At 49.8% G+C, this 26,290-nt stretch overlaps 2 protein-coding genes and 1 long non-coding RNA gene across 3 annotated transcripts; all 3 read right to left on the reverse strand.

Moving 5' to 3' along the window:
• Window positions 1-1,523: 1,523 nt before the first annotated feature.
• On the reverse strand, window positions 1,524-3,816 carry LOC125322370 (TOG array regulator of axonemal microtubules protein 2-like). Its single transcript, XM_048296024.1, has 3 exons — window positions 3,811-3,816; window positions 3,086-3,122; window positions 1,524-1,907 (listed from the first exon to the last, which is right to left on the reverse strand). Exons 1-3 carry the CDS (start codon window positions 3,814-3,816, stop codon window positions 1,672-1,674), a joined length of 279 nt encoding a protein of 92 aa, XP_048151981.1. The 3' UTR covers window positions 1,524-1,671.
• Window positions 3,817-4,125: 309 nt separating this feature from the next.
• On the reverse strand, window positions 4,126-9,923 carry LOC125323882. Its single transcript, XM_048299258.1, has 4 exons — window positions 9,892-9,923; window positions 8,832-8,935; window positions 5,908-6,112; window positions 4,126-4,725 (listed from the first exon to the last, which is right to left on the reverse strand). The coding sequence occupies exons 1-4, from the start codon at window positions 9,901-9,903 to the stop codon at window positions 4,204-4,206; spliced, it is 843 nt and encodes a 280-aa protein (XP_048155215.1). The 5' UTR covers window positions 9,904-9,923; the 3' UTR covers window positions 4,126-4,203.
• Window positions 9,924-9,968: 45 nt separating this feature from the next.
• Window positions 9,969-12,906, reverse strand: LOC125323902. The gene is made up of 3 exons (XR_007202688.1): window positions 12,865-12,906; window positions 11,214-11,366; window positions 9,969-10,009 (listed from the first exon to the last, which is right to left on the reverse strand). It is a non-coding gene; the product is annotated as an uncharacterized LOC125323902 (long non-coding RNA).
• Between the last annotated feature and the right edge of the window lie 13,384 nt (window positions 12,907-26,290).

Here is a 26,290-nt window from a genome sequence, read left to right on the forward strand (position 1 = left end):
CAGTTCCTCTCAGGGATACGCTGGGCTCTTTCTCAGCAAGGCTGGAATCAAGTACACAAGCCTTGGGTTGGACATTCTGTTTACCAAAGCTGTTGTTCATCTGCCTCCTCCTGCACCCCACGGCAAACCCAAAACAACTGCAGGTCCTGGCCCTGCTGCAAAGGCAATCGTGGGGGTGGGCTCTGGGCTGCTCTCCCCATGGCCACCTGCCATCCCTTCCCTCTGGACAAAGCCGTGCCAGAATGCACAAAGCTGCCCAGAAGCTGATGAAGTCTAGAAATAGCATCAGAGACAACTGGGCACAAGGGCATGGCTGTACAACTCAAAAGCTGACACAACCTGGAACTGACTTTGCAGGACTGCCTGTTCCAGCAAACACCTTTCTCCGTCCAAACCGGACACAGCTGACAGAAAACACCACCAAGACACAGAGATGGTTCACACATACCCGTAGTTTACTAAATGTAGAAGGATTGGTTCACAAGATTGGCCAACTTCAGCTGCTCTGACTGCCTGTTGGTGTTTTCTCAGCCATAAGACAGAGCAGGAGCCACAAGAGAGCCAGAAACCATTCAAAGACCTCCCCTGCTATTGATACTCGCTGAGGACATGAAGCCTGCACTACACACCCACTGCAAAGACAGCCTGAAGTGCAGTGTCCTGCTGAGCTCTCCCTTTGCTCAGCTGCTTCCCTGGCCTCACACCACAGCAAAAGGTCTCCGAGCTCTGCCTACAGCACATAAACTGGAAATCCACCAGACAGGACTTAGGTTGGTGTCCTTACCATATGTCCTTTTCTCTCTGAACTCAGCTCCTGCTTTTTTCTCCTGTCATCATCATTGCCGGTGACATTTTTCCCATTCTCCTGCTCTCTGCTACTTATTTTGTTTGTGTTAGAAGAAGGAGAGCTCTTCTGGATGGGAGGCAATGGCTTGGAGGGAAGGAGCATAGAGGGAGATTCCACGGTAAACTTCTTCGCAAGAGTGTAGCCAGTCAGTCCTGCAAAGTGGAGACACAAAATATAACAGAGGCCACAATGCCAACATAAAGCATCAGAAGCTACAGTATTTCATGTGAGAGATTCCCTGGAAACTTCTAAAGAGCTGCACAGGGAAACATGCTCCTGCCAGCAGCCACTTGAGGCAGACCAGGGAGACACCCTGACCCACTTGCACAGAGCCAGCACAGGAACAGCCTGGCCTCTGGGCTGCCCTGGGACAGCAGGGAGCCCAGAGGCCTGTGCTTTCCAGGAATGGCTCAGCTGCACACGCACCCTCCTGCTCCTCTCCCGGCCCCACAGCTGAGCAGCCCTACAGCTCCACGGGGCACTGGGAGCAGCACAGCTCAGTGCAGGGGGCACATGCAGGGCAGAACTGTTCCCTGGCAATGTGCCCAGGCTCTCTAGGCTGGCACAAGAGCCTTCCTCCCGCCAGAGAGCGGCCCAGCTCCCGCCTTACCTCTTTGTGAGGCTGAGCCATGCTCAGCCTTCACCTTGTCCTCAATTGGAAGTTGCTTCAGGCACCCCATGCCACGACTAGGAAGGGGGGTGGAGAGAGCGGGGGCAGGTGCACACCCTTCCTTTGCATTCTGTCCTTTTTGGCACAGCTAAGAAGTCACGTCCGGAGGTGTCCAACTCAGCACTTTGTCATCTTCCTGCAGGTCATCGAGCCTTCACCAGCCCAAAATGTCGGAGAGGTTTTCCCGCACATGCGGAGGCTGGCTGGCAGCATGCTTCCTCAGCTTGGCGCCCATCACCTTGTAGAGGGCGCAGGCAAGCTTGGTGACCACAGTGCGGACATTGGCGCTTCGGACAGGCAGCGCCTTGTTCCCCAGGAAGGACCAGAGCACGGGCAGGGCGTAGCGCTGGACGACTTCGGGGCTCCTGGGATAAACCCATCCCACAAGCGCTGCCGGAAGAGAGACGCAAACTTCTTAACCACCAGCCTTAATGCAAACAAGGATCTACCTCTAGTTGTGATTTTGGGAGTCTCTCTGGCTAAGATCAGTGAAATAACAGTGAGAGCCCCATGATCCAGAAATGGGCAAAGCAGCTGAACATCCCCAAAACAGAACCACCAAGCCCTCAGGACTAATTTCTCCAGATCCGAGCCTTGTACCTGTGGCAGACTTCACACCTTTACTAAATCATTCCACAATCTGTTTCCGGCATGATGAATGACCAAAATGTCAAATTGCTGTTTATTTCCATTTAGAAGTTGTCTAAACCCACTGCTGAAGGTTTGAAAGGCACTTTAGAGAGGAAATTGAGAGATTTCTAATAAAAAGGATGACTCCGTTTTTGTGACCTGGCTTAATTAGCAGTGGATTTAGACCCCGCTAAAGCAAGGCTATAAATAAAGCAAGGCTATACACTGTCTTCTCTAGTATATATTGAGGTTATCATTTTTCCATCCCTTGGCTATTGCTGACATAGCAAGCTCCTCTGAGCAATCAATTATCAGCTGCATTTGGAGCATTTTGGGCAGCACTGACATAGGAAGACCCTGACTGCACACCCTGAAATGCTCAGTCCAATGGCACTTCCACAGCACAGGCAGGGAGCCTCAGCACTCTGCTTCTGCCCCTCTGCCCCCAAAGGCTGCCTTGCACAAAATCCGTGCCTCTAACACGTGTGCTGAGTTTTGACCTAAGCTGTGACCCCCAGGCACTGCAGGCTTCCGCCTCAAAACTTTCCAAGAGCAAAGCAAGAATTCTGTGAGGACAAAACAAACCGATCCCCTGAAACAGCATTTGCCACCATTTTCCCTAAAGGATCAGAGCTGTCCCTGAGCTTCCAAGAGAGGAGCCAGCTTGGGAATTTTTAGCCCCTCCCTTTCCTGGAGGCAGCTTCTGAGATGCCCCAGTGAGAGCTCAGCCCCGAGGCCGAGTGCCGCCCCCATCTCAGATGCTGCACACCTCTGCAGCAGCCAGGGAAAACCTGCCCAATACACCTTCCATGGGTATTGGGCAGGAGGGACAAGCTCAGCACCTCCTGATTTGGAGGAGCCACTCTAGTGTCTATTCACTGGCATTCCCTGTAAATTCTGCCTCGGAAGACCTCTTGCCTTAGAAGGGGAGGCCATACCTGAGAGATGCTCCGTGACATCCAGCAGAGCTTGGCCCTTCAGTTCACTCCTGCGGTGGCTGAACTCTTTCATCAGGGATACTTTATCTACAAGGGAAACACACATTTCTGCTCTCTCTTCTGAGGTCATAAGAGAAAGGACAGTGGGGAGGGAAAGGGCAGGGGCAACTACATTTTGCAAAAGAAAGGAAATTCCTGCCGATTTTTGAATCCTTTTCTTCTTTCCTTCCAGCCTACTTGGGAGGATTTTAAATTCCAAAAGAAAAGCTCTCCTTTCACATTTTAAATCCAAAGTTGTCTGCTGTACCAGGAGCTATGTTAAACATTTCACATCAGGGACCTCAAGACTTCAATCACACGTAAGCAGTGAAAAGGTTTTGCATCCCAGAGCTTTGCAGAAGTGATCTTCTCTCTCCCCTATGGAAAAGGGTGAGAAGGCTCCAAAATGCACACCTCCATTCCCACCTGAAGGATAAGCTGTTTTTAAATTGTCAGGTTACCTGTGTGGATCTAGGGACAAGACTCCAAGTTACTCATACAAGAGCTATTAGTGCTCAGTGCCTCAGTAGCCTGTGGGTTTCTGTAACATCTGTGAAATCAGATCTTGGCAGAGAGACTGGAAAATGAACTGATTTCCCAATACTTGACCGGCGTATGTATTTTGGTTTTTCTTGTGCCTATCTGTCGCGGTTTTGGGGGTCTCGTTTGAATTTAAACACTGTTGCCTGCATTGGCCTGCAAGCCTCGAGTCCTACCACTCTAATAAGCCAAGGCAAGCTTTTCCTGGAGACAGAACATGTGTGGGATGAAGTTTGGTCCCTCACAGGGTCACAGGGCTGGCAGTGACAAAGCAGGCAATCTGCTTCATTGGGAACCACTACAGAGCTACACCCCAGTGTGGGTTTCAGTAGCAGGGTATTATTAAGAGCTCCTTTCCTGCATGAGATACAAAATGGAGGTCCCAAATGATCTTCATGCAAGCATGCAGTAAAGAACTGATCCTGCTGTCCTAATGAAGCTAATGCCTATGATGTGGAGCCTTCCAGGAGGCTGCTCTGCAGAGGTTCTGATGCGCCGCTGTCCCTTCATGCCAACAGCAAAGCTATTCATTTGGGAAGTCAACTGGGGCCCAGGCAAACTCCAAAAATCCCTTTGGCCCTGAATTCCAGCAAAGCTGTAGTCCAGCACTTCCTCTTCAGACAAGCAGCACAGAGCCAAGGGCTCCTGGGACTTTTGGGAAATGCTGATGCACATTCAAGCCTGGTGGGGGACTGGTGCGTAAGGACTGCACCTGCACAGCTTCTGGTGGATGTCAGCTGGAGGTTTCCACAGACAACAACAGCTGTCAAGGCACTCAGCGTTCTCTTGACTCGCAGAGGCAGAGACACACTTGAGGAGAGTCCATGCCAGGGCTCAGCCTTACCTAAGTGAGCCATGGATTCTTCCAGCGCTTTCACAGCTGCGGCATAAACCTCGGGGTCCTTTGAGTTTAGGTTGTTTGTTATTCCTTCAACCAGACAGATGATCACCGGGTTTAAGCCATCTTTCAGGATGCCTACGATTTCAGCCAGCACGTCCAGCGCCTTCTGCTTCACTTTCTTGTGCGTATCACCAAGTCTCGGGACAAAATAATCAAAAATCTGTGAAGAGAACAAACAACATGAAAGCTGGATTAAAATGTCCTTGTTTGAGGAAGGGACGCAGAAGTGAGCACTCAGCAATGTAAAAGATGAAAGTGATCCTTCCTGTCAGGTCAGCACTTGCTTGCACAATTTCTCTGTTTTCCTGTGGGCCGCTCACTGGAATGGTTGCGCAACCTCATGCTGGTTGAAAGATTTTCATATATTTTGAAGAGCTTTGGGTGGGGACAGAATAGTTCCTATGGTGTTTCTCTCCACATTTCAGTCATTAAATTCATCCCATTTATTGATGCAAAACAGTATCTTTGCTTTCGAAGTATGCAACCAGATATTTACAATGCCCCTTTTTCTACGCAGTTGTCTCAAGTTCTGAGGACAGTTACGATTTTGCCAAAACTATGGCTGGAGGAGATCCAGGTTTTGTTCCATCTGTCTCAGAACCTGTGTCTGGAGAAGTGCAGGGCTCTGATCAACTCTTCCAGGATCCAGACCAATTGTCTACCCAGCAGGTAGACTTCTGAAATTTAATGTGCTGGACCACTCTCATTAGAGCAGGTTCAGTCCCTTGACAGCCACATTATCAGGCACCATTTTCTGGACAAAGGGAAAAAGCAGCTACTGGGAGGAGAAGGAAGAGATCTGTCCCTAGCCATTTCCCTCCTTTTCCAAAGAGAAAAAAGACCCCCCAAGAAGGGTGAGCACCGTCTTTACCAAGAGGACTAGGGATGCCGATGGAAACGAGTAACCAGAGTTGTGCCTGTGCAAGACAAGTCGGAGTTTACAGAAGTATCCTTTTAAAAAAAATTGGTTTAAACCTGCCCAGCCTGATACTTCTCTTCCCCATCCAAACCCATTTTTTTGTCTAGAGAATAATTGCCACGCTTTCAGTGGCTGGATTCCCTTCACTTAACCCAAGTGGGAGTAGGAGACAGCAGAAGTTACACCAGCAGAAAACTCTGTCCTCCTCTGATGAACAGCATCAATAGGCACCTGCCAGACAAATACATCTGGACCGAAAGAACTTGTCCTGAAGCGTGGACCTGAATTAAATATTTCAGGGTAAGAGGCACCAGCCTGTCCCACACAGCCAGGATGTAGTGCCAAGACACACTGAATTAACTTTCCTGCTGCAGGCTTGGGAAAGGAGCTAAAGGAAAGGAACAATGAAGACACCCTACATACTTGGACAGTGTTAGTGGAGACGAGCTGGGGGCTGCTTTTGCACAGGTCTAGGAGGAGTGCCACTCCTTCCATCCGTGTCTTAAACTCCTTGGCTTCCAGGAGATTGTACAGCTTCTGGAGCGGCTCCGTTTCTTCCACAGCCGGAGGTAACGTGACCTGGGCTTTTGGGCGGCGTAGGAGGCGTCCATCAGAGGTAGACTTCACCCTGTTGAATAAAACCAAATGCGGACCTGTTGGTGATCATACCTTCAGTTAATTGTGAGCAGAACATCTTGGAGAGGTTTCCTAATGATGTGATTTCAAGCTAGAAAATCCTGATCTGAAAAACAACGGGAGACCTCATGACAATCTGTCATGGGTTAGCAAGCATAGTCCCGGAAGTGATGTTCTTGCAAAGGAGTGCTTACAGCTCCTTCTGTGACCTGACAGAACCTATCAGCTGGCCACTTTGAATATGGACAATTCTTTAAGCCACTTAAAGTTGTGACCGCCTCTGTGATCCACACTTAAGAACAGGAAACCCCGAGGCAGACTCTCTCTGTCTTGTTTCCAGTGCTGGGACAGGTGGCTGCGGGCCCCGTGTGGGGGCCAGCGGGCCCGGCCCAGGCCCTGCTCAGGCCAGGCCGGGTCGGGCCACGGCCATCCTGGAGCCGACGGGCCCTGTTCCACCCGCGGAACCCCCCCCACAGCAGGGCTGTGGGCAGCCGGAGCGGCTCGGCTCCCCCTCTCCAGAGCTGCCAAGATTCAGCTAAAGCTGCACGGCTGTCTGGCAGAGGTCATGTGACCAACAGCGATAAGCCACATTCCAGCTGCAAGGCCTAGGTGAGATTAACCCTTTTAGTGCTATGAAGAGCTGAAAACCGGAGGGAAGTGAAAGAGGAGATGCTTAAAGCTGAAATTCTGTTGTGAAGCTATGATAGATCAGAGTACCTGCTGTAATTTCATGAAGGCATGGGGGGTGGAGCATTCAACTTGTACTTGTGAGCAAAAGCACCTGTGCTGAGATAAGCAGATGCTGACGCAGCTGTAATTTCATGAGAAGTTTGAACAGGGAGAGATGGAAGTGATGAGGACTTTTGCTCCAAATGGAAAAGGAGAAAACCTCAGGTCCTAGAGATGCTCTCAGAGATAGTTCTAAAGAGGAAGATGAGGAAGACCCTTTGCTTCCAGGGAAGGAGAAGGGCCTCTATTCTTAGAAATGAAATACTCCCAGAGATGGGTGAAGAGAACTTTTGTTTCTGAACGGCTCAACCTTAAAATTTTACCCCAGCAATTCAAGAGTGGACCCTCGAAAGCAGTTGTGGGAAAAGCTGCAAGACGGGGGAAGGGACTCACATGCAAGCAGAGAACCAACCCGGGTGGCTGGCTCCTTGCGATAATGTTTTCATAGCATGGGCAAGAGACTCCTCTTCCTAAATGGACTGAACAAGGTTATTATGGAAGTGGTAAACAGACTGAACATCTCAAGGGCTGTCTTTTTACATTATCACTGCAAGAAGGGAGAAAGGCAGGGGGGAGGAGAAGTGTTCTGAAGGCGTGGTATGACTTTTTTTTCTTCTTTTAGGTCTGTTAATAAACTTCTTTCTATTCTTTCAAGTTTGGTGACTGCTTTGCGTTTCTCCTAATTCTTATCTCACAGAAGGTAAATAGTAATGAGTATTTTGGACCAAACCACTACACTAAATTGGTGTTTCTGCCTGGTTACAAACCAAACCCGCTACACAATCATTACAGGAGACAATCTGCAAGCAACATTCTCACCAGTGCTTACTCAGGAAAACCAAGGATGAGATGCATCTCACTTATCTCCAGACGGCTTCCCAGGTACACATGTCGCACTGCTTTGTGAAGAAAGAGAGACGCTACTTCCATGTTTAAATGCCTCATCATGAGGGAGGTGTGCGTCTTATAATAAGGAAACTCATCCCTCTGGAGAAGTGTCTCTACAGCAGGCATGACAATCTGGAAAAGTAGCTCAGATGCATCTGAACAGATGGATAGGGGCATATCTGAAGGATCCAGAAAATCCGTAACAGGGATAAAAACAGAAGCCAGACATCCCAGCACTACGCTCACATGATTGCTTCCCTAGAGACTAGATCCACAGCTTAACAAACCCACTGGGAACAACTCTCTTGAGCATGGGAAGATCCTGACTACGCTACTGAGGCATGTGGTCACTCTCCTGCCAGCGCTGAGCATGACAGAGCTAAATAAATCCCCTCTGTTATCAGAGGACAACAGGTACAAGTAGCTCTCCCACTGGCAGGAAGAGACAGCAAGGACCAAATTCCTGTCTCAAATGCTGATTGCAGCACAGGGGGAAATAAACCAAACATGCTGTCCATCAAGCAAACAGTATGAAGGACAGGAATGTCAAGACAAAACGTCCACATTGAGACACCTGTTGACCAAAGTTGCTCAGGAACTGGCTTGCTACTTACTACTCATCTTGGTACTGTCTGAGGGTAAGAAAACCATGACTCAGGAAGGCCAAACCACATGCATGGGAAGTGCTATTTTGGGGAACAGCATCTTGCTTCTAGACTGGGACTTCTCATCAAAACACCCATCTGAAAAAGACTGCTCTCAGAGGAAAAAAACCCTGCTTGAATTTACTTGTCCCAAGTGAGGCAGCGGAGACATGGCCCTCTCACAGCCTCCACAGCACTGTCCTTGCCAGTGCACTGGATCTTCTGAGCTGCAACCAATGGGTGTCTTTTTGTCGCCCATTTTTTGTGGAAACCCTTCCAGAGAAGTTGTGTTCAGCGTAATGCAGAAGGAGACATTTTTTATGATAGAGCATTTGTAGGGAAAGGAAACAATCTCTGGCACAGGTCATCTCCACCAGAAAGATTTTCCTGAGGAAGAGACATGTAAAGCTTGCCACGTGCTTTGTCACATCTAACTAAAGTGCTCAGTACCGTTTACTAGAAGGCAATGTGGCCTGGGGCTTCTTCGAGCCATCGCTCCTCTTCTTCACAGGCTTCTCGACAGATGGGTGTTCATCCTTCTGCGTTTCCATCCCCTACAAAGGCATAAAGAAACCCCATGGATCTTTAGAATGTAAAATAGGAAATTACCTGTTTAAAACACAACTTATAACCAGGATCACTGCTACCAAGGCTTGGGCAAACCTTTCCGAACTTACAGAAGGAAACAGGCCAGAGGTTCAGTGATGCCAACTCTTTGTTTTCAATAGCCCAAGGCAGGTTATGGCTGCTACCATACTGAGCAGCAGTCTAAAATCCCCAATTCATTCCTCTTGAGCATAAATGGGAATAATGCAAACTGGTAGGGAACTAATGCTCTTAAAGGAAGCTGCAGAAAAATTTGGACTCTTTGGAGGTTGGCCCATTGTGTTGGAAGTTGATTTGGTTCCACACTCACTCTCCCTGGTGCTGCACAAAGGCACACTCCCTTCTATAACGTAGGTAAAAAGAATAAAAAAATAACCCAGGCAAACAAATGATTTTCCTCTGGATGCTGCTGAATTCACCAAGCTTCTTCCAGCTGCACAGGGCATGACAGCAGGGCAGTATTCCCAGAAGACAGATAGTAATTGTAGGAATTGGGATTGACTGGGACATCTTTTGAATATTTGGAAATTTTCTTGGCACTACTGCTTCCTGTGTCTTTTGCAAAGACTCTGTTATCTCCAGAAGCACTGTTCTCACTTAATTGCGTCACTGGGGGCAGAGTAGGGATAGTGGGGTGGGGGGTTATGCTTAAATGTAAACACATTTCCTCCTCTTTCCCTTCCCTGTTTGTGGCCAATATACAAAATATCCAATACCCCACTTTTCCCCTAATATTATCAATTCCTTTGTGCTCTGCAGATGAACAGGCTACGGATCAACAGTTCATTCCCAGGAGCAAAATGATTTGGCAGAAAAGGAATGAGATAAGATTAGGTATGTTTGATCTCATATCAGCAGTGGCAATACTTGCACAAAGGAGACATTTCTCCTACCAAGCACTTACTTTCTTCTTCATTCTTGTCAGAATATCTTCCAGGTCACGGGTGGAAAGAGATTGTTCCAAAAGCCTTTTAAATTTTTGGTGATTCAGCATCATTTTCACCATCTCCTGTCCATAATGCCTAAAACAAGAAAGAAAGAAAGAAAGAAAGAAAGAAAGAAAGAAAGAAAGAAGGAAAGAAAGAAAGAATAGAAGGTGAACAAACAAAGGAGGAGCGTTAACAGAATAAGCTGATACCTTAAACTCAGCAGCTGCCATACCTGCATGAGAAGGCATTACCTACTCAGCAAAGAGAGAGATTTACCTCCACTTGTCACTGCACAGTGCTGTCAGCTGAACACAAGAGGCAAGAGGAGAACGTGGGGCAACAGAAAAATACAATCTCACTCTGAAACTGTGGGTGCGCTTCTGTGGCATCGAAGGATCCCAGGGAACAAGCAAAACACCTCTGCTTTGAGTCAGAGCTTATTAGCAGTGTCTTGCTGCCATTGCACAGTAATTTGCCTTTCTTTAACTGGCAGGGAAGCCAGGACCAAATGCCTCATGCTTGCTTTTGATTATTCTATACCATATGTATGCACAGGGACAGCTAGTTGCTCATGCGTTCTTGGCAGCTATTAATGGGAATTGAATCCTCAAAGTGAGGGGATTTGGGTGGTTTGGGTTGATTTTGCCACTAGGAAACCACAGTTTTCTTCAGGAAGCAATTTGGAGGTCATTCAGCCACAGATAAGAGCATTATAGAAATCTGCAGAAGAGGTTTAGAAAGACTGAATACATTGGCTAAAGACCCCTGGAATATTTCTAGGAAAGTCTTAAGTTAATGAGAAATAGATGTATGCGATCCTTCAGTGATGAACATTAGCCAACATTTTGGCTTTGTCTTGTGCACCTAAGGCCAAGCAAAACTGTTTGACTGGCTCATCTGATGGCTCTTTTGATCTCAGGAAAGAATCATTCAAGTCCCAGGAAGTTGGCAATGCTCCCTCTTGCGGGACAACCTCAGGTTCCCCAGCACAGTCATTTCCCCAGACAAGCCAGGGCAGTGGTCACAGCACCAAGCCTGACAGAGCTCAAGAAGCCTTTGGACAATGCTCTCGGGCACATGGAGTGACTCTTGGGGGGCCCTGCACACAGGCAGGAGCTGGACTCGATGACACTGATGGGTCCCTTCCAATTCAGCGTATTCCGTGACTCTGTGAACCTCATCCACACAGTGAGGGAACTTAATATTTCCTTTAGCTTCCACTCTTTTGTGGTTTTGCCCTTTACAGCCAGACACCCAACAGTTTTCCTGTTTTAGGAGGTGAAATGAAGATCATTACCTTGTGTCCTCGTGACAGTCCTGAGCAAGCGTCCCTGCCGCGTGCGCCAGCCTCTCAGCCCTGGGCGTTCCTGCGAGCTTCGTGACTCCAGTTTTCTCCATCAAGGACAGGAGGAGTTGGGCCGCGCACTTCCGCACCTGGACGTGGCGGCTCCTGGGAAGAAGAGAGCGGACACTGGGGCACAGGGAGCAGAGGGACACAGCGCAGGCCTTGGCCAGAGCATGCTCCCTGTCATTGCTGGGGGAAGGAGGCCTGGGTTCTCCCTGACACTTGGGACACCTGTAGAAGGTTCTGTCCGCAGAGAAACACAAAGTTAGCACTCTACAGAAGGACTGCCTGCAAGCAAGAGTGAGGAATTCAGTCTCCCTGCACTATCTGATACTCAACGTCTTTCCCCAAATTCACTCTGAGAAAGAGGGAAATTAAAGACAACCCAGGCTGACCCATCAGGAGCCAGCCACTACACAGACAGCCGCAGCAGGATTGAGGATATTTGCACCCATTTACCCCCAAATCTGCAGACCTTGGGAAAGAAACAAATGCAGGGAAAACACGCTGTGGGACATGAAGTTGCAGAATATTCTGCAATGCAGCCAGTTTCTTCTGTGAGGCTTGGCGAGAGATACATCTGAACGTTTCCCCCTTTTCTAAAGCTGAGGAAAGGGTGGCAGTCAGTTTAGCCAGCTTGTCCTGTTCTAGACAGTGTCTCTTGGGCACTATCAGGCCCAGCACCAACACTTAAGGCAGCACCTGCTTCAGCTGTCCCATGGCAGTCGGCCTGTGAAGGTGCCTGTACAGTGATTCATCATCTCAAGGCTAACATGAGACATCAGTTTGAATAGCAAGTGGGCCTCTAAGGCCAGGACAGTCCTACAAGACTCCTCTTGGCAGGAGCTGCACCTGCTGTGCAGGCTGTGCCACACCCAGCACGTTCTCCCCCATGTGCTCCATGCCCCAGCAAGAACCCTCCTTACTTCTCAAGTGAATGGCATAATGAGGATGCATGGTTTTTCCCAAGGCCTCTGTGGTTAGGGCTGTGAAATATCAAAGAGCGCTCACAGCTGCAGTTGCAATTGTCCCTCTTCCCACAAAACCACAGGGCTCTATCCTTAGCCTTTGCAGGCACTTTCACTTGCCCACCATTCACCACATCTAGGCAACTCGGACAGACTGGGAGAACTCCAGGAAGCAGCAGCAAGCTGAGTCAGGGGAGGTTGAGCTTGGATATCAGGAAAAAGTTTTTCACCCAGAGGGTGGCTGGGCACTGGAACAGGCTCCCCAGGGTACTGGTCACAGCACCAAGCCTGAGAGAGTTCAGGAAGCCTTTGGACAATGCTCTCAGGCACATGGTGTGACCTTTGGCGTGTTTGTTCTGTGCAAGGCCAGAAGCTGGACTCGATGAGCCTGATGGGCCCCTTCCAACTCAGCATATTCTACAGCTCTGTGATTCTGTCAACTAAAGGGCTGCATGAGGGCAGAAATAGGTGACAAGAGGAAAGAAGTGAGGTTGATTGGAGAATCAAGTCACTGAGATCACAGAAGATGCAGGATACAGGACCCTTCCCTCCCACCGTTCCCATTCTCTCTCTCAGCCCTTCTCCCTCACACACAATAGAAGGTGAAGAATATCACTAAGAGAAGAAGAACCTACTGGACTCCACTGTCCATGAGAGCAGTCATTGCTCGTGCAGGAGTCACATGCTCCACCATGACTCCCAGGGTGTGACTGGCTGCTTTCTGAACAAACTCTGGGGAGTTCCACACCATCTGGAGAAGGACCCGAGCAACCTCATCCACCTCCGAGTCCATGTCCTTCTGCAAGGTCACAAAGAGCTCTCCAAGAGTGACGATTGCAGAGTAAGACACCTTTGAGCGAAGGTTGGTCACCTGGGGAAGTCATGCGGGGAAACATAAGAATCACCTTGAAAAGAAAACCAGTTGCCTTAGACAAAAGTCCCAGGAAATGACAACACTTCCCGCTGTGTCCAGGGGAACACAAAAGCACAGGCAGAGCAGAAGAGCACAAGCACAGAAAGGCACTTAACTCTGGCACCTACTTGTGCTAGGCCTCAGGCCTGCTTCCTGCAGGCCTAAAACATATTATTTCACTTAAAGTGTTCTACGTAATTCTTCTGGAATGTCCACTGCTTTGGTTTTAGGCCCTTTTATTCAAAAAACAAAGAAACAAATTAAAGCAAGGGCTGCTCTCAAGCCATAAAGGCACAAGTCATAAAGACAAAAGAGTCATTTGCTCCTGTTTGAAAAAGCAACAGCAGCAGTTGAAGCCCTCAGCCAGGAAACAGAAAACACAGGCTCAAGTCTACAGACTAATTGGCAGTGTTGAATTACAGCTTGGGCAGAGATTTGGACTGCAGCAAATAACATAATTAGTGTCTCCGCTTCTGCATTTGCACGTTGCATTGTAATGGCAGCTCGCTCCAAGAGGAGAGTGTCAGATGCCCGACCTACCAGTAAATAGAGCTGCATGTGCACACAGATCCTATAGAGAGCTGACAGACATGAGAAAGATAAGGTCTAGAAACAGAAATGAAGGCAGTCCCTGAGCACACAGGGAGATGAACAAGCACATATCTACTCTACACACCGTGTAAGAAGCACGGAGGACGATTCAGAACAATGTTCTTACCTCGTTGGTAAGTACCAAGCAAACCTCACGAAGTCTACAAAGAAGGACTTCTGAGTGGGACTCAGCCAGGTGTTTGATGCTGAAGAGTCCCTTCTCCTTCAGCTCCCTGAAAGGCAAGTACCAAAAAGATTGACTTTCTCTCCACCCAAGAACTAGGCAGCACCCTCTGAATTTACCAGGCTGGCGGCTCAGTCAAACAAAGGGAGGTGCTTTTCAAGCAGTACGTGATGAAATCGTGGAACTTGCTGCCACAGGTTGCTGTGGCTGTCAAAAGCATACACAAATCCAAGAGGCAAATAGAGGGCTTTCAGAGTCTTCATTTGTGGCCGTTTAACAAGACAGCCTTTCTGAAGTCTCTGGCACATGAAGTCCCTATGTCAGTGCTTCCTGGAGGCTGTGAGACCGTGCCATGCTGCTGTTTCTTGTCACCTCCCTGTACCTGTCCCTGAGACACAGTCCCACTGGGCTGTGTCTGGGGCATTTTCCTTCTTTGCCAGCCCCAGCAGGCAGTTCAGCAGTGAGAGTCTGCACTGGCACTCTGTAGCTGAGTTTCCACTCTGCAATCTAGGCCTGTCTGTCACCCACTCCACTCCACCTCACACATTCCCCAAGAAAGCAGCAGGATGCCCCAGAAGATTCCACACCCGGGCAAGAACAGCTGAAAGTCTAGCTTTTCCCAAAAGCCCCTACCTAAAACAGCAGCAACATGTTATTTACAAGGTGCAAACAACTCCCTCTCTCAGCACTTGCTTTGGGCAGGACCTGAGCTACAGGAAGGCGCGTGATGCATCGGGGCTGCAGCGCAGGGCTGGCAGCTGATGCCACGGGCATCCCTGAGTGTCACCCGGACCCCCCCACAGCTGCAGAAGCTCTCTGCACCTCACAGGGCACCAAACAGAAATGGGGAAGAGAAAGCAGAAGAGACAGGGCAGAGCAAAGGCGACTGCACAAGGAGATGCATCGCGGCAGATTTTTCATGCTCATCCCAGGGTGAATGGAGTCCTTATCCCAGGGTGAATGAAGCAGTGAGTAGATGATAACCCAGACATCAAAAAGACAACCAGTATCACCTAACATTTGTGGGGTTATCACCTCTGGGCCTCTACAGGCCTCCTTCTGTCTGTGTCTAAGTTTGGGACACATTGTGAGTATTGACAAAACATCTCAGGCCCATATGAAGCAGTGAGAAGGAAACAGTTGACTTGCAAAAGTGCAAGATTCCTAGAGGATTTTATTTCTTTTTCCTTCTCTTCTGCCATGAGCCCCTCAGGACTAATGACAGGCTGAGTGACTCTATAGCACAACTCAGTGCATTTCTCAGAAAGAAGAACTCCCTGTAGCTGCTCCTGGGACTCACATGCGGAAGGTCACAGGCAGACCCTGACTCCTGCCACTGCTGCCAGCAGTGGGGCCAGAGACAAATCTTACTCAGTCCCACTGGGCCCCGAGGCACCCAAATCTCTACACTCCAAACTGCTGCCATCCTGCTTCTGGCTTCAGCCAGCAAATCATCTTGTCCCACAGCTTTCTCTCTTCCCTCAAGATTTCCTTTGCAGCTCCACAGAGCAGCAGGCAAAGCGAGGAAACAGCACGGACCTGCTGCAGCTGGAGCACTGCTGCAGACCAAGGCCAAGAAAAGGCTGCTCTCAAATCTTTATCCTCTCTCTGCTCTGGAGTGGTTTCACTGGTGCCCCTCGGCCCTCTGGGCTGCTGGGGCTCAGAGGCACTAGCAAGATGCTCTCCTAACATACCTTAACGCTAAGAGGGAGACAGAGTGAACGGGGCCTTTCTTACCAGTCATCGCTGCTGAGCAAGGAGAGTGCCTCGAGCAAGGACTGCTGTGGCTCCAAAGAGGCTCGGTCCTTCTGCCCCTTCCCACGGAGCGGCTCCTCTCGGCGCTCGGCACCAGTGGCCGTCTGCGGGGTCACTGTAAGGAGAGGGTCAGCCATGAGCGCTGCAGCCCCGGGCAAGGCACCCCGCCATGGAGCGGCCTGCAGCCCCATCTCCCAGCCAGGCTTCCATGAGGTACAAACTGGCACTGGCTCAGAGAATTCCCTGCTCTCTGGCTCCTTGCTTTCTCCCAGCCCCCCCAGCTGGGCACAGCTCCTTGGCTCAACCTGACAATTGCCCACACAGCGCCAGCTCCCAAGTGCCACAGGTACCACAGCCAGCGGCACGTTCCTGAGGCCGCAGAGCTCCCACTCCCTGTGAGACAGTGCCCACCAGCAGGACTTGCTCCCCACGAGGGACCCCTCAGCTGCCTCTCCTGTCTCAGCGCCCTGATTTCCCCGAGCCCTGAGGACAGAGGCACTCTGCAACTCCCTGAGGAAAGACCTGCAGCTGCCTCGTGACAGCACCAAGCCGAGCCTGAACAAGCGAGTCCTGCTGGGCCCGGCTGAATCCCCTCAGAGCAGCTACCAGGGAACAGCGATACCTGACCCTTCACACCTCACAGCGCCTCTGTTCCCATTGGCTTCAAATATTCTAGACAGAGGGCAGCTGAGTGCACTTACATTTCAGCCTGCTCTTGGGAAGGGAGTAGTTCATGGATTTTGTTCTTTCCAAGCATCATGAATCTTTACTATTTCAATAAAGTACACACTGGCTGTATTTGAAAGATGCTGAGGTGAAATTTGTTTGTCCTCAAATGGACTTGTGTGCACACTGTGCAAGTCTAAGCTTTCCCTTGTGGAAAAATGGAATCTCTAGCCCAGATGGTTGATAAAAAAGCCTTCCAAATGCAAATTGATGATAAGAATACATAAATACAGATGCAAATTGTTGGCAGACACAATCTCTTGATAGTCAGTTTACAAGGTATGAGAAAATTCAGATGATAAATGCATTTCTTAAGAAACCCACTTGTCATCCAAAGGACTCTTGATCATCAATTTCATGTCATGCACTCAACAGGTCGTTTTCTAATGTGTACAAGGAAACATCTGAGCTGTCTCAAATGATGGAGTTTAAATATTGCACAGAATCTAGAATATTCAGATGGGAGCTATCTGGCTGTCACTGATGTACCCCTGTCACTGCCATCAGTGGTGTCACTGCAGAAGGATGTGGATGTACACATCTATATTCAATAGGAATGGGGAGCCACGTCAGGCTAGTTCTGGTCAATTGTGACCATGGAAGTAGCATCACTAGAAAAGAGCACTCAAAGTATCATTCCTAGCTCCCTTCTTCTTCTCTCACCCTACTCAGGATCATAGCACAGGCAGGCTGCCCTCACAGGAGAGGCAAGAGCCACTAGGGACTATGTGCTGTGTATTCACTGCGGGCAGCAAACAGCCTGGGAGCACCAGGCAGCCCCTCCTGGCTGTCACCTGCTACACAGGCCGCTGTATTTGGGTGGGGTGACACAGGAGGCGCTGCTTGTTCCCTCTTGGCATTGCAGGCCGTGGGATGGCAGCGGCGAGAAGCCATTGGGCACTTCTGGGAGCAGCAGCACGGCTGCACCAAGTGGCTGACTGCCATGCAGAGACAACCCTTGCTGGGAGAGCAGGAAAGCTGGCTGCAGAGGCGGACAGCAGCACAGGCAGAGGGCCAAGATGGAGAGTGGACAATTGATCGTGGTGGTACTCGTAGGTGCACAGTGAGCACACCCTGCCAGACTGCCCCGAGCTCATCCCTGCAGTTACAGCTGCCTCCTGGCACCAGTGCTGTAGTTTGCTCTATCAGGATGGGCAAAAGCCAGAGCTTAGGTCTTTACCACTACTTTATGCAGCTCAGCTTTCCAATGGATCAATAAGAACCAACTGCTCCAGTACTGCCGAGCTGGAGTAACTCAAGAGTAGATTTGCTGTTCATTCTCAGCACAGGCTATGAACCCAAGATCCCAGCTGTGGTGGCTGAATCAGGAGGCAGTTTGTGCTCCTTGTGCAAGGAAAACTGGTGCAGGAAAAAGCTGCTGTGGAGCAGGCTTACCTGAGGAGTTGCGTGGGAAGCTGCCGTCTCCATGGATGATGGGCTTCTTGGACAGTAAGGGCACGTTGTCCTGCTTCCTCAAGACCTTCTTCTTCAAGGCACTACCAGGGTGTTTTCTCTGCACACTGGAAGCTGTGCCATTGACAGGCGGTAGGCTAAAGCCTGCAGGGACCAAAGAGGAGCTTGGAAGTGGAGGGTGGCAATGGAAAGGCCCAGAAAACTTGCTGGAGCTGGGTAACATCTCTTTGTTATCCCAAAGAACTTCAAGTATAACAGTGGCACAGCACCATGGGAAAGTGATCACAGAATCCTAGAAGAGTTTATGTGGGAAGGCACCTTTAACCACCATCTAGTCCAGCCCCCATGAGCAGGGACATCTTCAGCACGAGCAGCTTCCTCAGGGCCCCATCTAACATGGCCTTGAACACCTTCAAGGATCGATCAACAACAGCTTCTCGGGGCAAACTCTTCCAGTGTTTCATCCCCTTCATTATAAAGAAATTCTTCCTAATATCTAATCAAAATCTACCCTCTTCTGGTTTAAAACCAAATTGCAGTGATGCTTCCCCGAAGAAACAAGGAAACCCCAGTATTGCTTTGCTTTTGTTTTCCTGTTTCAGAGGCTGGCTGGGGAAGTTACCAAAAGAAAGCGCAGATAACCTTGCGTGATGCCCTCGGGCTGAGTGCTGCCTCCTGAGGTCCCTGCTGCTGCCCTGGGGCAGCGCACACAGCACTGCAGTCAGAGCCCCTCAGCCCGGATTCAGTCGGCAACGCTGCTTGCTCCTGGGGCTACAACAGAAGCACTGGCTCGGGGCTTCAGCACAGCTCTACAGCACCAGCTCCTCAGCAGGGAGTGGTGGGAGAAGGGTCTCTGGGGTTTTCATTAGAAGGAGTTGAATTTTGTTTCTTCCAGGTTGCACCTTGGTTGAAAAGCATTCTTTTGGACCCACTTTTCCTGGAGGCTGCTATCCAGGAGAGAGTCTGAAGCCCCAGTGTACTTTGCAAGACAGAATTTTACACTCTGAAGGACTTCAGAGGGGAAGGTGGGAAGCTGATATTCTGTTACGGACTCAGTGAGGCCATGGGCAAGACACTTCATGCCTCTCCATTTTTCTTTGGGGACCGGAAATACATCCTATGCAAACTCCCACTCAGATGCAAATGTAACAGCCCCCCAGTCTGAGGGCAACACTGTGCAGAGGGCAAGCAAGTGATCAGAAAGGACCACAGGTGTAGCAACCACTTACTTGCCGCAGCTGCATCCCCGGGGTCAACTGTCTGTGGAGGCAGCTGCAAGGACGTTTCCTTTTCTCTCTCTGTCTTGATCTCTTTCTCCAAAAGCTCCATTGGCATCCGCTCTAAGTTCCTTTGAGCCAACTTGCCCAATGCAGCACGGACCTACATGCAATGGGAATGCATCACAGACTGTAAGCAGAGACACACAAACCAGACACAACATCTCATCAGGAGCACAGAGTCCATAGAGTTCCACAGTCCTTGATGCAGCTCCATGTACATTCCAATGGTTTCTGAAGAATGTCTCCTGTCCTCACCTTGGCAATTACACACAGTGAGGTGGAACGCTTTATTGCCATAACCTCCCACTGCTCCAAGGTACTGTTTCTCAGCCTGTGTCAGGAGGCCCTGCTTGAAGCAAGAAAATCACAGGAGTGCTCCAAGACAGATGAAGAGCCTACGTGATCAGTGAGCAGGCAGTTCCCTTCCTACAGGCCATGGCAGGAGAATAAAAACCATGTGCAATACGCAGCAAGGAGGGGTAAGTAGCTGTTGCTTAACACTCATGGCCAGGAATTGCAGCTGTTTCTCACTTCTGGCTTCTGAAGGACTCAGCTGCTCTCGGAGACCGTGAGGCCAAAAAGAGGAGTCACGTGAAAACAAGTTGCAGAAACATTGATGTTAATGCATGGAAAAATTGAGAATGAGAGGGCTGTGAGATACAGCAAGAAAGGTAACCAGGAAAAATCAAACTCTCCCATTTTATTTTGCACCCTTGCTTACACTCAGCATTAGAATCCTTGCTTCTGTGCTTCCCAGGATGCACTTTGCCCACATTCACTGATGTGTAGCTTGCTCTGCCATTCAGAACTTCTCTACAAGGGCCTTTGCACATAAAGAATGCTTCTGGCATGACCTTAGCACCATCTCCAAACCAGTGACCTTGCCACCACTGGAAATAGCCAAGCAATTGCTCTGTAGCTGTCAAATATATTCCCAAGAGAATCCCCACCCCCCAAGAGTGGAAGATTATGATTTTCAGGGACAGTTTGGGCCTAGCACTAAACAGTCACTGGAAAGGAAGTCTGCTCATCCCTGTCCTTATCCCTCACCTTTCCAAAGCCATCCTTCAGGGCTTCGGCACTCGTAAGGCCAGCACTGGTGGGGTGATCCGTCTCCTTGGCCTGGCTCACTGAGAGGCCTGTTAATGGAAGCAAAGGTTCCTGTAAATCTCTGGCACACTTCAAGCCCCCAACAGCGCCTTGCTGGGCAACAGGCAAGACAGCTTCCAGATTGCAGAGCTCTGATAAGACCCAGAGATTGTGTCTGAGAGCAGCAAGCTACATATGCCTAGAACCTCTCCCAATGGATGGGCTACTGCCACAGTGCACTGGCAGCAGACATGGCATTGCTCTGTGGCCAGCAGAATGAAACCTCCTGCAGGATGGAGGCCTCAGCCCTGGATGCTGGAGAGCTGCTGCATTTGATAGAGAAGGGCAGAGACGGAGCTTGCTCTTGACAGAGATTCTTATCTGCCCTAATTCATGCTGATTTTAGTAAACATCTTCTCCCTGGTTCCTAAAAGAACTCCCGGGTTCTAATACCCGTAAGCATTTAGATCAATATTTTCTTCTCTTTGTGGCAATATTTTAGAGGACATGAAAAGAAAAGCTTAGGATTGCAGGAGTGTTAGCAAAACGTGAATTGTGTTCTTGAAATTGGATAATTTGCTTTCCCCGAGGATTTTCATTCTAAACTGTGTGAGATTGGGCCACTTTCAGGCCAGTCTGACCAAAGGCTGATTTTCCTAATGGAAGTGGAACAATGTAGCTCGTTTTGAAATACTCTTCAACAGAGCCCTTAAAACTCAGAGGATGAATCACTCTTTACATGGCTTCACAGAGGATTAAAACACGTGGCAGCAAAGTAGCAGAAAACCAATGTCTTAAATCCGGATTTTTTGCCCTGCAAAATGGTCAGCTTAATAATAAAAAAGAGTTAGATATGGGCTTTGAGGAAGGAGGGCTATTCTGGATTGGGGGCAAGGCCTTGGAAGGTAAGAGCATCTGAGAAGTTGACAGGGAAACTACTGATTCCAGGGTAACCTCCTTGGGACCAGTGCAGTCAGTCCCAAGTGCAAAGTGGAGACACAAAATATAACAGAGGTCACAATGCCAACATAAAGCCTCTGAAGCTACAGTATTTCATGTGAGAGATTCCCTGGAAACTTCGAAAGAGCTGCACAGGGAAACATGCTCCTGCCAGCAGCCACTTGAGGCAGGCCAGGGAGACACCCTGACCCACTTGCACAGAGCCAGCACAGGAACAGCCTGGCCTCTGGGCTGCCCTGGGACAGCAGGGAGCCCAGAGGCCTGTGCTTTCCAGGAATGGCTCAGCTGCACACGCACCCTCCTGCTCCTCTCCCGGCCCCACAGCTGAGCAGCCCTACAGCTCCACGGGGCACTGGGAGCAGCACAGCTCAGTGCAGGGGGCACATGCAGGGCAGAACTGTTCCCTGGCAATGTGCCCAGGCTCTCTAGGCTGGCACAAGAGCCTTCCTCCCGCCAGAGAGCGGCCCAGCTCCCGCCTTACCTCTTTGTGAGGCTGAGCCATGCTCAGCCTTCACCTTGTGCTCCCTGGCAGTGACCCCGGGGGCAGCGCTGCTCAGCTGCCCCTGCCGGGGCTCCTGGGCCAAGGCCCCCTGAGCAGGCTGCGAGCGGAGACCTGCACTGCCAAGCCTGGGGGTCTGCACAGCATCCTTGCAGCCAGCCAGGGGCGGGAGGGCACCAGGGTGGGGAGGCCGCACAGGGCCCTCCTTAGGCATGGTCTCCATCCACTTCTTCCTTGAGGTTTTGTCTACAGAAGAAGCTGTAGATCAGGTACAAGGGAAGAAGTGAGTTAGTTGAACTCCCACCTTTACAATCACCACAACTAATGGGTGAGGCACTCGAGGGGTTATTTATTATTGAGAAGATCACTTTGTTTTTATTTTTCATGAAACTAGCATCACTATAATTGTTCTGAACTGTATGGAGCTGGCAGGAAGGGAGAGAGAGATTCCACTACTTTGCTTCTGTGCTGCTCATGGCTCATCCACTACTTGGGGATCCCTTTCCTTCCAAACAGTTGGCAACCCACAGGGGTCTCTAGAATTTGACAATTCCACCTAGGAATTAATTGCTTTCCCAAGCCAGTTTTCAAGGCCTTTGTTTCTGTAACTCCCCCTCAGTTCTGGGTTGGGTTTTCTTGGTGGTTTTTATTTCTCTTTACAACAAAGGCAGTGCTGGGACACAAACAATGGCACCACGTGTTAGAAGCAAAAGAAGATTTGCAATCCCCATTACATGTCCCCACTATTCAAGCAGCCCATATCTGTAGGGAACACATTGGTCATGCAAACGTCCCAGCTTTCTCTGCTTTGTTGCTCCAGGAGTTTATTCCCTGCTTTCCTTCCTGCAGAGACACCCAAACCCAACATAAACATGACCTGCCTCAAAACATTTCTGATCTTCGCTAATCCTGACAATTCAAAATTTTCTTAATGGAAACGGCATGGTGCAGGTTAATCTGAAATGCTCTCCAATGGAGCTTTTGAAACTCAGAGAACTAATCATTCTGTACAGGCCTCCATCAATGATAAATCGTTTTTCTGCATCAGCAAAATTGTTTCTTCAAATCTCATCTCTCCTATCATTCCATGCCCAGAGATGGCAAAGGAACAACAACCCTGGCATTGAGGCTTTGAACTTGAAAGCAGGGACTGACACACATGCACCAGACACCTCATTTGGTCTGGCACAACTCTTCTTGTCAGGGATCAGGCAAGGCAGGGACGGGGGACAAGGCAGAAGGCATCTCCTCCCCCAGCCTCAGCCTGCAATACTGACACGGGCAGAGAGAGTCGGGGAAGAGATTTGCCATCGTGAACCTGCCATAGGTAGCTTTAGGCTTGTGCTGTCAGAGGATGACAAACTCTGATCCTGCATAGGCTGCATCCATTTGGAAGTCTCCTTCCCCTTAACTGGAACATTCACAAGGACTTTCTGTCTAAGGAGGTTTCCCTATTTCTCCCCATGCAAAACCAGGCAATGTCCATGAATCTCCTTCAGATCTCAAAGGGTTCAGCGCAGAAACTGCCCCAAGGGAAGGTGTTCTCCTTCTTCCTTCAAAGGCAGGAGGAAGGAGTGGGAACATTTCTCCTTTCATGCTAAATGTCTTTTTTTCTCTACTAATTATGACCTTAGAAAGGGTGCAGGGAGATGAAAGGCATGTGCAGGATGGAGAGGAATGTTTTCTTTTCCTGTGGCGCATTTCCTGAGCCCCAAGGTACCAGTGCAGCTCCTGGAGTAATTTTCACTGCACCACCGGAGCACACTCCCAGTGACCAGGCTCTGGGAGAATCCACTGAGCCCATCAGGGAATTGAAAGGAATTTGAAGACATTTAAACCAGGATGGTTTTCAACCAAACTGTCACAATGCCACCCCTGGGTCAGCATTCCAATGGGCATTTTAGGACAGACATGCCCTGTACCTACCTGCATGTTCAGAGTTCTTCTCTTTGCTTCTTCCGCTGGATCTTGGCCTTGAGAAAAGGGAGGACAAAAGAACATATGAGGAGGTAGAAAGAGAAGGGCATGGAATGTGTGTAGCATCAAAGGAGGCAAACCTTCTTAGCATGGTCCCCCTGATGAAGGAGGAAATGCAACACATAAACCCAACATGATGCAAAGCTGAGGAATTGTCCTTAAGCTTTCAGGTGCTGGAGTCCCACAGAGCTTGCCAAGCTCCGGCTGAAACACAGCAGTCATTCTTCAACTTGCATCAGACCTGCCCAGTTCTCTCCTTTTGCAGCCAAGTGGCTCCTACAGCCTCTGTGAAGCAGCAAGAGCTGCTGAGCTGAGACACAAGTCTGTATGGAGGGCAGCTACTTTTGTTCTCCTGCCCAAGCTTGACTTTGCCTGCTCATGCCTTACACTGGTGACAGTCTCGGGCTACATGGGGCCATAGCACTGCTCTCTCCTGAGAATGACAGTACACCTCCTTGCTCTTTCAAGGACAAAAAGGCCTTTTCCAACTCAGCTGCTAGGTAAGGATATTCCGATTGCACTTTAAAAGCCCTACGGACGCTTTTCAATTGGAATGATACTTCTGGGACTCCTGCTTTATCCTTGTCACTAGGATAAGCTTGACAGCTACATTTTCTCACACATTTATCCAAGCCAATGTCTTTGCATCAGGTACAGTCCTATAACTCTTCTCTAGCACCTTGCCCTCTTTGATCTTAAGCCCAGATCGAAATACTAAACTTCGATCAGATGATACATCTGTACCCCAAGTTTTATCTGGGCTCTGGTTTCACGGTGGAGGCCCAGGCACAGAGAAGTCACACCTGACATTTACAGGAGCAGCACCTGAATTTGCAGACACCTCCTCAGTAGCCAATATTTGCCCTGACATATCCTCATGGCTGCAGAAGTTGACAGGCAAGGATCACAGTATTCAAAGAACCACAGTATCCAGATCCATGCAATACAGTTCCCAAATGACAGCACAAACACCACAGAGGGAATCAGTAGCCAAGTCCAGCAGAGGACCTGTTCTGAGGTGCTCTTAAGCCCTGCCTCCTCTTCCCCACAACCACCTCTGCTCTTAGGGCATATGGTGTTGGCTTTGCCATTGTGCTGGATCACCACAGATGGGCAAAATGGGGAATACACTGAGGTTTGCCTAAATACAAGGGAGAGATGACTGTGGAAAATAACCTCACGAGACGGGAAGCGCGAGGGGAACAGCACACTGGAGCAGCAGACACCTTGGCTTACCTCATCTCCTGGGACTCCTGGAAATCCAGCTGCGGAGAGCTTGGGACAGACGCTGCCGCACTGCTCACAGGGGGACTCACTGCCTTGCGTATTGGGGGGATCAAAGGTGGTCCCAATGATCCCTTCTTCATATCCCCACCACTGGAACACAGCAAGGAAACCTGCAAAGAGTAGAACACAGTACTCCTCAGATCAAGCATCCAGCCTTGCCCCCATTCATGCCTGAAGACATTTAGCCATGCTCTTAGCTGAGACCTGGCAGAGATGTCAAACTGATGGAGCAACTTGGTCTAGGACAGGGAATGGAAAGGGAAGTGGTGAGGGAGAGGCCATGTCCCACATTTGCCATCGCTATCCCTGTGCTCACTTCTCTGGAAATGTGGCTACATTCCCAGATGGCATCCACATGTTTGGCACCAGGATGTTCTGCGGTGCCACTGCCTCCACTGGCCTTTTGGGTCGTATGGGAATGGCCTTGGATCCCTAGTCTCTCCCTGTCCCTAAAGCACCTAACAGCCAGTGCGGATCTCCAGCCAAGTCCCCACAAAGCCATCCTGCAGGATGTCTAAACCTGCTTTTCTCAAGCCCCTCATTTCTGCTGCTGCTTCCCTTCCCTCGTACAGTTCCCCAGCAGCCTTTGAGCCCCGATGCTGCTGAGCTCTGGGCATGCTCGGTGCTCTCCAGCTCCCACACATCCATCATCTCAGGCTCACTGGCATTTAGGAAGTTCTGCTGAGCTCCCTGCCCTGCTGCTCTCTGGAAGGCCTCTGCCTGCCCAAGTTGCTCCAGGGCCCCCATGCCATGTCCAGCAAGCGGGGTGGAGGCAGCAGGGGCAGATGCACACCCTTCCTTAGTATCCCATTGTCCCTGGCACAGCTAAAGAGCCAAATCAGGCCCTGTTCAAACTTCAGTGGAAGGATCAGTTCCTCTCAGGGATACGCTGGGCCCTTTCTCAGCAAGGCTGGAATCAAGTACACAAGCCTTGGGTTGGACATTCTGTTTACCAAAGCTGTTGTTCATCTGCCTCCTCCTGCACCCCACGGCAAACCCAAAACAACTGCAGGTCCTGGCCCTGCTGCAAAGGCAATCGTGGGGGTGGGCTCTGGGCTGCTCTCCCCATGGCCACCTGCCATCCCTTCCCTCTGGACAAAGCCATGCCAGAATGCACAAAGCTGCCCAGAAGCTGATGAAGTCTAGAAATAGCATCAGAGACAACTGGGCACAAGGGCATGGCTGTACAACTCAAAAGCTGACACAACCTGGAACTGACTTTGCAGGACTGCCTGTTCCAGCAAACACCTTTCTCCGTCCAAACCGGACACAGCTGACAGAAAACACCACCAAGACACAGAGATGGTTCACACATACCCATAGTTTACTAAATGTAGAAGGATTGGTTCACAAGATAGGCCAACTTCAGCTGCTCTGACTGCCTGTT

The sequence above is a fragment of the Corvus hawaiiensis genome, chromosome 3 (assembly GCF_020740725.1).
Source record: "Corvus hawaiiensis isolate bCorHaw1 chromosome 3, bCorHaw1.pri.cur, whole genome shotgun sequence".
NCBI classification, from domain to species: domain Eukaryota; kingdom Metazoa; phylum Chordata; class Aves; order Passeriformes; family Corvidae; genus Corvus; species Corvus hawaiiensis.